This window comes from Mauremys reevesii, linkage group 8 (genome assembly GCF_016161935.1).
Source record: "Mauremys reevesii isolate NIE-2019 linkage group 8, ASM1616193v1, whole genome shotgun sequence".
NCBI lineage: Eukaryota > Metazoa > Chordata > Testudines > Geoemydidae > Mauremys > Mauremys reevesii.
Genome location: NC_052630.1, coordinates 86,895,508 through 86,908,426, shown reverse-complemented (window position 1 = coordinate 86,908,426; position 12,919 = coordinate 86,895,508). Strand labels below are relative to the sequence as shown.

Sequence of the window (12,919 nt, the reverse complement as noted above, 5' to 3'; positions counted from 1 at the left end):
TTTTGTCAAATAAATTTCAACTGATGCCTTTAAAAATGTTTTGTTCTATGTAACATTGGGCAGCAATAATGAAGTAGATATAACTTAACTTGACATGAGTACATTTTTGATACAATAACACAAACTTACTAAGAAGTTGGAAACAGGCTGTACGGTTTGAACACATATTTGGGGAAATAAATTGGCCAAGAGCCAAGTAATTACTACTGGGGGTAATCTCCAAATATAGGAAGGTATCAAGTGGGGTTTTGCAGGGTTTTGATCTGAAGAACAATGTAAATTTCACATTAAATAAAATCATATGAGGATATTAAAGTAGAAGGACAATGCTTAATTTGTAATGAATTAGGCGCTGGGGCTGAAGCAATTTTGTTTACTTTCATAATGGACGCAGCAAGCCCCGAGGTGGCGGGACTATGAACTGCGAAGCCTAGAGATGCCGGGCAAGCCCTGGGCACAAATTAAGCTAAGCGCTGTAGAAGGGAAAGTACACACTCCAAAGGGGACTGATCAAAATTACAGAGCAATCTAGCAATCTTAGAGCGATGGACAAATTATATATATATATAGGGAGACAGGCCAGTCCTCGCTCACAGACAACCCACCAACCTGAAGCATATTCTCACCAGCAACTACACACCGCACCACAGCAACTCTAACTCAGGAACCAATCCATGCAACAAACCTCGATGCCAACTCTGCCCACATATCTACACCAGTGACACCATCACAGGACCTAACCAGATCAACCACACCATCACCACTTCATTCACCAATGTAATATACCCCATCATGTTCCAACAATGCTCCTCTGCTATGTACATCGGCAGGGCCGGCTCCAGACCCCAGCGCGCCAAGCAGGCGCGTGGGGCGGCATTGTCCTGGCAGGGCGGCATTTGGCTCCGGCAGACCTTCCGCAGTCATGCCTGTAGGAGGTCCACCGGAGCCCCGGGACAAGCGGACCTGCCGCAGGCATGACTGCGGAGGGTCCCCTCTTCCTGCTGCTCCACTTGAGCTCCTGCAGGCATGACTGCGGCGAGTGCGCTGGTCCCGCGGCTCGGATGGAGCTCCCGCAGACATGCCTGCGGATGCTCCGCCGGAGCCGCGGGACCACGGGACGGTCCGCAGGCACTTCTGCCCCGGCCACGGAACCGGGGAAGGGCAGCGCGAGCGGCACAGCGCACCCCCCTGCTTGGGGCGGCGGAATTTCTAGAGCCGCCCCTGTACATCGGCCAAACTGCACAGTCCCTATGTAAAAGGATAAATGGACACAAATCAGATATTAGGAATGGCAATATACAAAAACCTGTGGGAGAACACTTCAATCTCCCTGGACACACAATAGCAGATTTAAAGGTAGCCATCCTGCAGCAAAAAAACTTCAGGACCAGACTTCAAAGATAAACTGTAGAGCTTCAGTTCATCTGCAAATTTGACACCATCAGCTCAGGATTAAACAAAGACTATGAATGGCTAGCCAACTACAAAAGCAGTTTCTCCTCCCTTGGTGTTCACACCTCAGCTGCTAGAAGAGGGCCTCCTCCTCCCTGATTGAACTAACCTCGTTATCTGTAGCCTGATTCTTGCTTGCATATTTATACCTGCCTCTGGAAATTTCCACTACATGCATCCGACGAAGTGGGTATTTACCCACGAAAGCTCATGCTCCAATAGGTTTGTTAGTCTATAAGGTGCCACAGAACTCTTTGCCACTTTTACAGATCCAGACTAACACGGCTACCCCTCTGAAATTTTAAATTGTCATTTATTTTTATTTGGAAAGGGATCTTCAGATAGAATATTGAAGTGATACTGTCAAGGTTAGTAGGACCCAAACTTAATCTACTTTATATCTGATTACGAATTAAACTCCTGCACCAAAACAAAGAGTTCAGCATTATTTTTCTGTTAATAAATTCAACCCAATAATACCAGTGCGAACAAGCAGAGTTCCCAGACTACCCTCTACACAGCACACATATGCTGAGTTAACATCCAAATGCCCAGCCCCCTTTCTTGGGCTCTACTTTATCCCCAGTTGAAGAATAACACAACATACATTGTAGCCTGAGTTTCTACCTAAGTTGGTTTTTCTAAAGAGTTTCCCTCACTGCCCAGTCTCTCATTCCCCATAGAATAACAGGCACACCACAGATTGGATCTAATGAGATCCATCTGGACTGGCTGCTAGCATACGTCAATAGAATAGCCTTGCCTTGCTCTTCCACACTGACATTCTATCAATGCCAGAAGACCAGTGCTAGTGAAAGAACTGAACATATCAAATTGGTCCTGTACATGATGTGCAGGAAATACAATTTTGGTTTAAAAAAAATAATCCAACCACATTTCATTGTTATGCTTCCAAGGAATTCTATTGAGCAGTCTGCATGACTTTAAAAGATACTTGGTTCAGTGTCCCTTAAGGCAATAATGGGAGATGTTTTTAATGTGCCTTTCTGAAAACCAGGGAAGATTTTGCACTGTGCCTTCAAAAGGTTTTAATCTAACTTTGGGCACTTTCAATTCTGGTAGCCCTCAATAGCTGTGAGTGCTGGTGCTGCTCAGAATCCCCATAGTACCACATACTTTACCCTTCCACCCCCAGCATGTCCCCGCTAGCCTCTGATGTCACCCCGGAACACCCCTATGCCAGGTTTTGTGAGGGGGCCTGTGTACAACAACTTATAGCTGTCTTATCCAGTGCTAACACTGGGAGAATTCGCCCCCAAACTGATATGGGGTTTTTATGGCAACATATAGGGGATGTGGTGGGGTGAAAATCTCACTCCATGTGATCACCAAGCTCTTACAAAAATTAGTAATTATTACTCATATAAGTAGTACCATAACCCATTCCACATATACCTTTATGCACATGAGATATCTTTACTCAAATAATGTCCCAGTGAAATCAGTAGGATTCCTCATGTAACTTTTATACATCTATTGGGTTTTTAGGGGTCTGGTGCAGGGGATCTGCTCAAGACACTTTGCATTATGAAATCCCTTAATGTTGGGCTGAAGTGGTATGACGGACAGTGCACAGGCTGTCTGCACTGGGGTGAACTTCACCCATTGGCAGAATTAAATCAGTGAGAATTGGGCATGCAGAACTCCTGAAGGATCAGGAGTTTAGTAAAATGCTATCGTTACATGGACTTAAACGAGATCCGCCCAAAAGGAAAAAATATCAATAGTTCTAACTTTTGTTTTTAAAATTCTTTATAGTTCGTAATGCTGATTTTTTCCTATCAATTTTCTTTTTTCGTTTGGGAAATATCAAGGAGTTTTTGCAGTTTGAGTGGAACAGAAATGTGCTTTTGTTTAAATTTGAGCTAGGTCAAGTTTAAGGCTAAAAATCTTCACTCCTTGTTTATGTTTAAATCAAATATAAAATTAACTATGAAAGGATACTGAATACTAAAGGCTGTCCATCACATATGGCTGGAAACACCAACAGCCACAAGCCTGCATATTACAAAGTCCAACAGCAAATTGCTATTTTTAATAAATAAAATATAATTAATAAAGAAAACAACTTTCTGTTGCACTTTGCATTTAAGGAACCCAAGTGTTTATGGTCACTATGATTTACTGCTACATTTTCCTCAAGATGCTTTACTCCTTTGATATTAGCATTACCTCACCCCTTCAGCACCTGATATCAGATATAGGGAAGGCAAGAAGGCTGGAAAGTTAATGAATCAAGTGATTAAACTACAGACCAACCAAAACAAGAAAATGAAAATCTCCTTGAAGTGGTGACATTTGTTTAGAATGTATGTCTAATCTTACTAACACAATCCCAATATAATATACTGAAAGAGAAAATCATTAAAAGTCATAGATACTGGGACAGATTTTCTTGTGTTCCAAAACTTTTGCTCAGCTCAGCATGGGAGTGGCAGAGGACCTGTCAGGGGACCGGTTTTGGCTTCAACAACATGTAGAGATCCTGACAGGCATCTCTAAATGCTAAATGGAACACACCCCAAAGGAGAATAGGCACAGTGGCTTCCCCAGGGCCCTCCCAGACCCTGTCATCCTTTGGGCCAAAAGTGAGAGAGGGGATGGTAGTAGATTCTATGCCCAGAATCAGAATTTTTGCACCAGCAGGAAGTACCCCTAGGATTGGGGAATTCTCTGTTAGGCTTTAGAGGCCAGTTTCCAGCCCCTTTGTACCTCCTAAGTGGCACAAAGAGATAGGATCTGATTAGAGAATCCAGCTGAATGTCTGGTCTTCTAATTACTCCCCAGATATGAAGCTTCAGGTTCTCTGCACCTTCTCTGCACATACATAATTACAGGCCTGGCTAGCAGAAAATCAATTGCTTGTAATTTTGTCAAACTTTAGCTGATCAAGCTGAAAATGTCCATGTTTGCTCTGTTTCTTGAAACTTTCAATGAAAATGGTTCAGCCTCAAAAATCTGAGAAAGAAGTTATAGGAAATTTTTTTGCTAATATTAAAAAAAATCTAAGTGGTTTTTTTTTTGTTTTTAAAAAGTTCTAATGCCTTCATGCTTTTGAGCAAGAACTTGATGTTTCGAAAGGTGGTAGCATAAGATATGTGATCCCAGGACTGCCAACGTGAAAACCTATCTAGATTTGACTGGGTTGTAAGCCTCCGGATATCACCCATTTGCACAGTATCAGTAGAGCTTGTTGCTAAAATCTCCAAACTTTTAAGCAGCCCGTAGGATGTTCCAGCTTCCTACATACTGACTGCATTGAGCATGCAGCCCCCACAGATCCTCTTAATTGGTAGGCACACAACTAGAGCCCCAGAGGAAGGGGGGAGAGTGAATGCTGCTTCATTAATAGCCACTTTGGCCTATGGAAAGGTGAACTGGATTAGGAGCCAAGATGAGACCATGAATTATAAATTTACCTCTCTTGATCATTAGTATTAATAATCCTGTGAGCTTCACAGCCCTTATTCTTGAGCACCATCTCCTATCTTGACCTTTGGAGGCAGTCCACAATCATTCACCCATTTTAGAAATTAGACAACTGAGAGATTACAAAAGGTCACTTCTGGAGAGCTGTGAATATCGGTCTCTAATATGGCAGACCAAAGACTCAACCATTTAGTCATACTGCCTCAGAATGAATATGTCAAATGTATGTGCTTGGCTGTACTGACTCACCATTAGACAGTACTCCCCTCCAGAGTGAGCAATAAAACCCAGGATTCCTAACATTTCTTTGCTATCTAGCAAATCTATACAAGAAGATTCCGGGATTGTTACTCTGTGTGTGACTCTGAAGCCTATTATGTCTGTTGAACCAGCATACATAATAATCCTCAACACACAAAAGCCCTCAATGTAGCACTCAACCCTCCAAATCTCACTCACCCCTCCTAATCTACATAGAATCCTCCAGCACAATCCCCTCTAGATACAAATCAACACAATCAATCACACAACAGAAGCAGCAAACACAACAACCCCAGGACATGTACCACCTGACTGCAGCCCCTGCCACCATTTACCACCCACACAAATCTTCCTGCACAATACAACTACTGACACAAATCAACACAAACACCCACACAACTAACCCAAACACACATAACCCTTAACTACAATGCATAGCTCTCATTTTCCACACACATATCAACAAAAAATTAACAGGACAACACATAGACTCACTCACCCTCTTTTCATACTTCCCATAAACAATATACTTGAATACCAAAACCATTTTGACTTTATGAATTACACATATGAGATAGCACCGGCTTTCAGCTACTTGTACTTAGGTGCAACAGGCTGTCTTTCTCCCCCTTCAGTGGGTAGTTTGCATATATTATAGCAGCCTACTAATGCTACCAGTTACCCCTTTATCTCATGCGCTAAAGGTCTGTACTGTAGCTCTAAAGGAGCTGGGTTCTAACCTTACGGCTGCTACATGAGAGGTGCCAATGTAATTCCACATAAAGGAATTTCTCATGGCTTTTTCGTGTGTTTGATTTATTTAAACCTAGGAAATTAAACACAAAATAGTACTAATGTTTAAAAGAACATTATTAAGATTGCAAAGTCAAGCATTCAGAAATTTACAAATTCTAGAATAAAGGCAGACCATTCATCCTTAATTTGCCCTTCATGCATATACATTATGATACAGTTTTTAATTACATGATCACATATTATTTGTTCTCCAAGATCCCTGTCTCGTTCAGCACACTGGATGAGACAGAGGTTTGCAACAAGAGAAAGTATATAATCTTGCATTTAAGTCACTGAACTGAGTTTTTTTTCTCTGGCTCTGACACAAACTTCCTATGATGTTGGGCAAAATTATCATAATACATACACACAAAGGGTATGAGAAAGTTATACAGGCAACTTTTATGTCATTTACTAACTTCAGAGTGCTTGGAATTGCAATATTAACATTCTTTTACCTTTTTGTGTGTAAGTCATAATATAAAATGTTTCACACAGACACACACTCATTCTGAATTTTCAAAACCTTTAGACACACATCAAGGTGCAGCCTTTGTGGCTGACATCTCTTGGCTGTGGGAAATCCCACAGTCCAATTGTGTTGGCCCTGAAACTAGCATATTCCTAGAGTTCCGCCGAAGCTCTGGACCCTCTCTGATTTACTGTTTTCCTCTTCAAGGATTACGTGGCAGCATAGGCAAATAACAGATTCTGCAAAGGAATTTCTAGCTCTCACACTCAATTCTTAGGCAGCATTAGATATATACTGTGCTAAGAAACAAAAAGAACAGAACCTATGCTCTAAATCCCTGCCTCAGTTTCCCTTCCAAGAGCCCTTTGGGATTTGGACAGTGTATTTTCAGGGTCTTAAGATCCACCTCTCTTCCTTCTTCTCTTACCTGCTTCTGTTCATTTTTCTCTAAAATGGTTGTTGAGAGAGTCCATCTTTTATAAAGTTGCTGTCCCCTTTCTCGGGTGACCAATCTGAGCTGCTTGCAGTCCCTCAATAGACGATCTGCTGCTTGGTACAAGGCCACCTGGGAGAAATGGTTTCTCTGGATGGTACTTAACTCATTGTCTATGGATGCTTCTGTTTGAATAGGAGACTCTCAAGGTTAATGACCCTTAGTTGCTCTGCACTGTTCACCCTCTGTCAATAATTCAAGATATCCCAGTCCAAGATGGAGATAAAAAGGAAGGCACAGTACAATTGTACAATCAAAATGACACTCTCCAAACAAAGTGGAGATTATAGTCTCATATAGACACAGACATATACTAAATCATCCTATATGCTAATGTCCCCTCATAGAGAAAGAGTACAGCAGACGCATAGGGGAGGGTGATCAAGCCAGTTGCTTATAGAACTATCCTACCAGGGTGGAGCAGGGACATCAAGAGCAGTGGAGAGAGACAGTTTGCCACAGAGTGGGTGCTTCCTTTTTCCCACTGATCTCAATCATCAATGGAATCAGAAGGCCATACTCCTTGTATCCTCTATGGCAGTGTTTCTCAAACTGGGGTCACTGCTTGTGTAGGGAAAGCCCCTGGCAGGCTTGGCTGGTTTGTTTACCTGCCCCGTCCACAGGTCCAGCCGATCGCTGCGGTTCGCTGCTGCAGGCCAATGGGAGCTGCTGGAAGCGGCGGCCAGTAAGTCCCTCAGCCCGTGCCGCTTCCAGCAGCTCCCATTGGCCTGGAGCAGCAAACTGCAGCGAGTGGGAAGCGCGATCGGCTGGACCTGCAGACGGGGCAGGTAAACAAACTGGCCCAGCCCACCAGGGGCTTCCCTACACAAGCAGCAACCCCAGTTTGAGAAACACTGTTTTAGAGACAGACCTTCTCATGTTTTTATTTATGACAAGGTTTTAATGTACTTGTGATTTAATATATCTTCTCCTTATGGGATTCATTAGCAATTTAATTCAACACATGGCCGGACACACTGAGCAGATCAGAAGACAGAAATTAGAAATATTGTTTGCCTAAGAAAATAATCTAGACGAATGAAGAAAGATGAACGAAAACTCTTATACCACATCAAAGAGTGAAAACACTATCAGAGACAGGCTACTTAAATTTTACATAAATGTCTAAAATTGCTGTAAAAGCTGAACAGCAGATATGATGAAATGTTTCTATTCTAATCAGTTAATTCTACACTCCTGCTAAAATGACCATTTTTCTTAGGTTGGGTATTTCACTTGCTTTTTTCTCTCCAGTAAATTACAGATATTACTTTCTACTAGTTACTAACCAAAGTTTAGAAGTTTCAAGTACTGTTTAAATGCTTGCAAAATTATTTTTAAAATTGTTTAAAACATGACTTTTATAAACAAATTGAATCTCAGTTTTCTGTAACTGCCTATTTGGGATGATTTCTGAGTTCTATAACTGCCTGTGTGTGTGGATGATTTCTGTGTTCTGCTAATTAATTAATTGATGCTACTGAGCATCATGATTTCAAAAAAAATTCTATTCAAGGACAAATTTTCAAGTAGCCTCAGGAAATGGGTGTACAAAATTTAAGACTACTTGAAATTTGGCCTTTTATTAAGAAGGCTTAGAGAGGATTTCTATATTATATAAGGAATAAAATATATAAGCTACCCCCAAATCACAGGCGGGTTGCAAAGTATGAGACTGAAAGACAAGTGCTTGCAATTAGCTCAGAATTAATCCCACTTATACAGGGACAAATTAAAGCGAAGTAGAGCACAGATCCAGAAAAATACCACCAGTCACAGACTCTCCCAGTACCACTCAATGTTTCTTTCTTCTGTTGCTGAGATCATGGTCTTATCCATCAAAGAATCAACCCACGCAGTCTATCCCAGTTAAATGGCCAGTCAAAGCAAACAACTGCGCTGTCCCAATGCCTCCTGATCTGATTCTGACTCAGACTCCAGATCCCCAAGGATTTTGTCTTAATGGATGCCTGCATTTATAAAGGATCCCTAAACAGTTTGCTATCACCCCACCACTCATCCACCCCATTCTCTCCCCCCCCCACACACACACGTACCCTCATCCCACTCGCTGGCAAACACACACATACTTAACTTTAAAGATAACTATATGCATAAATATTTACAAGTTTGGGGGCATACAAGAATAGTTCCCCCCCCACAACAAACTGAAGCCAAATATGGAGTTAGAATTACTATAAATTGTCTAGATATTTTTTTACATTACATTGTTGGGAGCTTTCCTTTACATGTCATCCAAAAGATGGCCCTTCCATCCAACAACCCCTAACATGATACTGGGCAGCTAGACCAGCCAGTCTCAGAGAAAAAAGTGGGACTTACATAAATGCTGGCACCACTTCCATGGAAGTTTTCCATGGAAGTCCCCCTGTTGCGGTGTGGCAGGAGCAGAGCGTCCTTGTGGAACTTCTGGGCAGCCTGTTGTCAACACAGGTCTTCCTGGGTGGGAAGAATTCTCTATTTCTAATGTCCACTGAGGTGGGCTCCGCCCCAACAGCTAATTCTCCCTTTAGCATTATCTCCTTGTGGGTGTGGCTGAGGGGCTCTGCTGCAAAAATGTTCTACAACAGCGTTTCTCAAACTGGGGCCCACAGTACTCCAGGGCCCCCGCTGATCAACTCAACTCCTCCCCTTCCTTCCCAGTGCTTCTTGCACACCAGGGTACAGCTGTTCCTTGGCGTGCAGGAGGCGCTGGGAGGGAGGAGGAGGAGCGGGGATGTGGTGCGCTTGGGAGAGGGAGTGGAATCATGTCTGGGGCCATCGGTCTCACTGATCAACTCCTCCCCCTCCCTCCCAGTGCCTCCTGCATGCCGGAGAACAGCTGTTCAGAGGCATGCTGGAGGCGCTGGGAGGAAGGGGGAGGAGCGGTGATGGGATATGCTCAGGGGAGGGGACAAGGAAGAGGAGGGGCAGGGGCGGAGCAGGACGGGAATAGGTGGGACAGGGGTGGAGCTTTGGGGGAGGGGGTGGAGTTGGGGCGGAGCCTGCGGCTGAGCGGGGGATTGGAGGTCTCTGAAAATTTTTAAATCCTCAGGTTGCTAAAGTTTGAGAAAGGCTGTTCTACAGCAAAAAGCAAATGTAACTCAATACTAGGCCATCCCCCTGTCTTCTGGGGGCCTCTCTACACAACTTTGCAAGCAAAGTTCCTTTCAGGCAGAGAGGTAGAGCTCCTTCCCAGCCAGAACAGCCAAGTTCTGTCTTTTTATTTTTCTTCAAGGCTTGGCATTGGCTGCAGGTATAGTGAGGCAGGGCTAGCTGAGAGCAACGGCTCTCATTAACCCCTTCTCTGCTGCTATAGGGCCTCTCTGCCTCATCACTCTCCCACACAAGAATTGACTATGGCTCATCCTGTTTAGCTTAAGAGATCACAGCCCTAGCTAGTACTCATGTACAGTCACACAAGAGTATTGGACACTTATGGCTTGTCGACACAAACAACTAGATTGTGGGGAGCTGGGGTGTGAATCTACTCTTCACTTGTCGGCCATGATCTAATGGTCATTGTGCACTCTGCTGCCACACACTAACAGTTCATTAGAATGCTTTGATCTAGCCCTTTTGTAACAGGACTAGCTCAAAGTGTGTTCATACATAAGAACATAAGGGCATGATAGTGCCCTTCTGCTCTATCTTAACAGTTAACACCTGCGTATTAAAAAAGATTGTTTCTATATGGCTGTGGCCTATGCACAACTAAAGGAAGAGACGAATTGGCAATAGGAAATATCATGTGGAATGAATGAAAAAGAGAGAAGAGAATGAAAAAAAACTGCATAACTTCACGTAGTAAACAATGGTAGAGTAAGGAGGTTGTCTTTTTTTTAAGCAATCATAATGATTTTGTTTTAGGGGACCTAAAGATATTTATTTAGCAAAATTAATATACTAAAGTTTATAGTTATTTATCTCCCTCATGACCTGTGAGACTATTTATGTCTGAAACATTGTTCTCACTTTCCAAAGAACAACTTTAAAGTGTTTTCTTGCTGCTATATCAAAGTTTTCGGGATCCTGACTTCCCAAAACTGGCTTTTACCACCATGTAGCATGAAGGATCAGCAGTGTTCCCTACTGAGGAGCCATTTTTATCAGAATGGTAGCCTGATTCTGTTTCTTTAAACCAGTGACTTTTTTTTTTAAATGAGGCTAGGTGGTTAGCTGTGTTATCAATCCTCCCAACTTTATCCAGGCTTGGGACCAACAGCCACATCAAAGTGCAGAAGCAGCAGCAAATAAGAGAGTACTGGAAGAAACTAGTTTCCGCCCTGCGTGCCAACGCTGGCACAAGAAAGATATAATTATAATAATAATAAAAATGACTATATTTTATATATGCAGTGTAGTTGTTTCCGTGTTGGTCCCAGGATATTAGAGAGACAAGGTGGGTGAGGTAATATCTTCTGTTGGTGAGAGATCTTCTCTCTTGGTCCAATAAAAGATATTACCTCACCCACTTTGTCGTTCATATTTTATATAGACATGCACACACATGTACACATACATAGAACTATGTATAAAAAGAATGTAAGTAGAATAAACTAGAAACATAATTAATTACATGTACGAAAGCAGCTAATGAGAAGAATCAAAGTACACAGCGTGCTAATGAAAGTTAGCAGCTAGGAGAAAATGCACCAGGGGTTGCCAGAATGAAACAGAAAATACATTCCAAATAGAGCTAAATGCTTATGGCATTGTTGTATGTATACATTTACTGAGGCAGCACTGATGCAAAGCTTCAGCAGCACTGTCTGCAATAACTGTAGTCAAAATTTTAATTGCACTCTTGCTATTTGGTACATTAGCAACCATAAAAACCCTATTATTTTTGTCGCACTGAATAATTTAGTTTTCAGAGTAAGTACAGATGATAACTGTATGCACACTTGTTGTCCTCGCCATTTTAAAGTAAACATTTACCACCAATTGCCACACAATGCAATCTGAAATATCACAGTCACTTCTAAGGTTAGGAAAATACTGAGCTATATCATACACTAGAGTATCTAATAGTAAATGTTGATTTTTTTAAAATAAGACCAGGGTTGAAAGTACACTTAGCATTACACTTTTATACATTCTAGAAGTAAACAAACATAACTATTTCTCTTCATTATGTTTTTTTTCTTAAATAAAGGCCTGGAAGTTCAGTTTAAGTGATGAGAGTATAGACTTCCACATTTAGCATTCAAATAAAAAGACACGGTTTGGTTTATATTCACTTACAATGTTGCAAGTTAGCATTTTAAACATTGGAGTTTATTATACATGCTTTATTGCACTGCTGCTTAATGGCAGCCTGATCATACTGTTCATATTGGCTTGATGATCCTTTACAGCTGCAACTTTTGCCTTGGCTTGCTGTAATCTCTCACTAGCGTTTTGAGAAACAATGGAACCCAGAACTACTTTTTCTACTAAGTTTTCTTTTCGTAACATCAATTGCCTGGAGGAAAATAAAGGAAGAGACTTCAGTCTTATTCATACAACTTGCAGCCATGGTTTACCATTCATAGATCAGCTGAGCAAATTTCCTGATAAAAGTCTTGTCTCTAAAAGTTAGACTCTTTCATACGTATATGCTCTTGGCTTCTTCTTTATATTTTACAACTGTGTCTAGCTTCTTTGTTCTCCAATTAAGCTAGATTAATTAAATTCATTTTAATGAAAATTTCTCCTAGATTTGGAATTTGATTCTCAAACTGGGGGTCGGGACCCCTCAGGGGGTTGTGAGGTTATTACATGGGGGGTCATGAGCTGTCAGCCTCCACCCCAAACCCCACTTTGCCTCCAGCATTTATAATGGTGTTAAATATATTTTAAAAGTGTTTTTAATTTATAACGGGGGTCACACTCAGAGGCTTGCTGTGTGAAAGGGGTCACCAGTACAAAAGTTTGAGGACCACTGTACTATATCCATGCTCCTCTTCTTTCACCTCCTTTCCCACAGTAATTAATTTATATATAATTTAGAC

General features: G+C 41.8%; 1 protein-coding gene across 8 annotated transcripts in view; it reads right to left on the bottom strand.

Moving 5' to 3' along the window:
• Positions 1–12,919, bottom strand: part of LRRIQ3 (leucine rich repeats and IQ motif containing 3) — a 102,152-nt gene that overhangs the window by 5,515 nt on the left and 83,718 nt on the right. For 7 of the 8 annotated variants that reach the window (XM_039483222.1, XM_039483220.1, XM_039483229.1 and 4 more), the window contains one exon: positions 12,185–12,390. The exons of the other annotated variant lie outside the window; for it this stretch is intronic. In XM_039483222.1, the coding sequence (XP_039339156.1) occupies positions 12,207–12,390 (184 nt within the window). In that variant the 3' untranslated portion in view covers positions 12,185–12,206. Of the gene's footprint in view, positions 1–12,184; positions 12,391–12,919 lie in introns of those variants that run through there. 8 annotated transcript variants of the gene reach the window in all.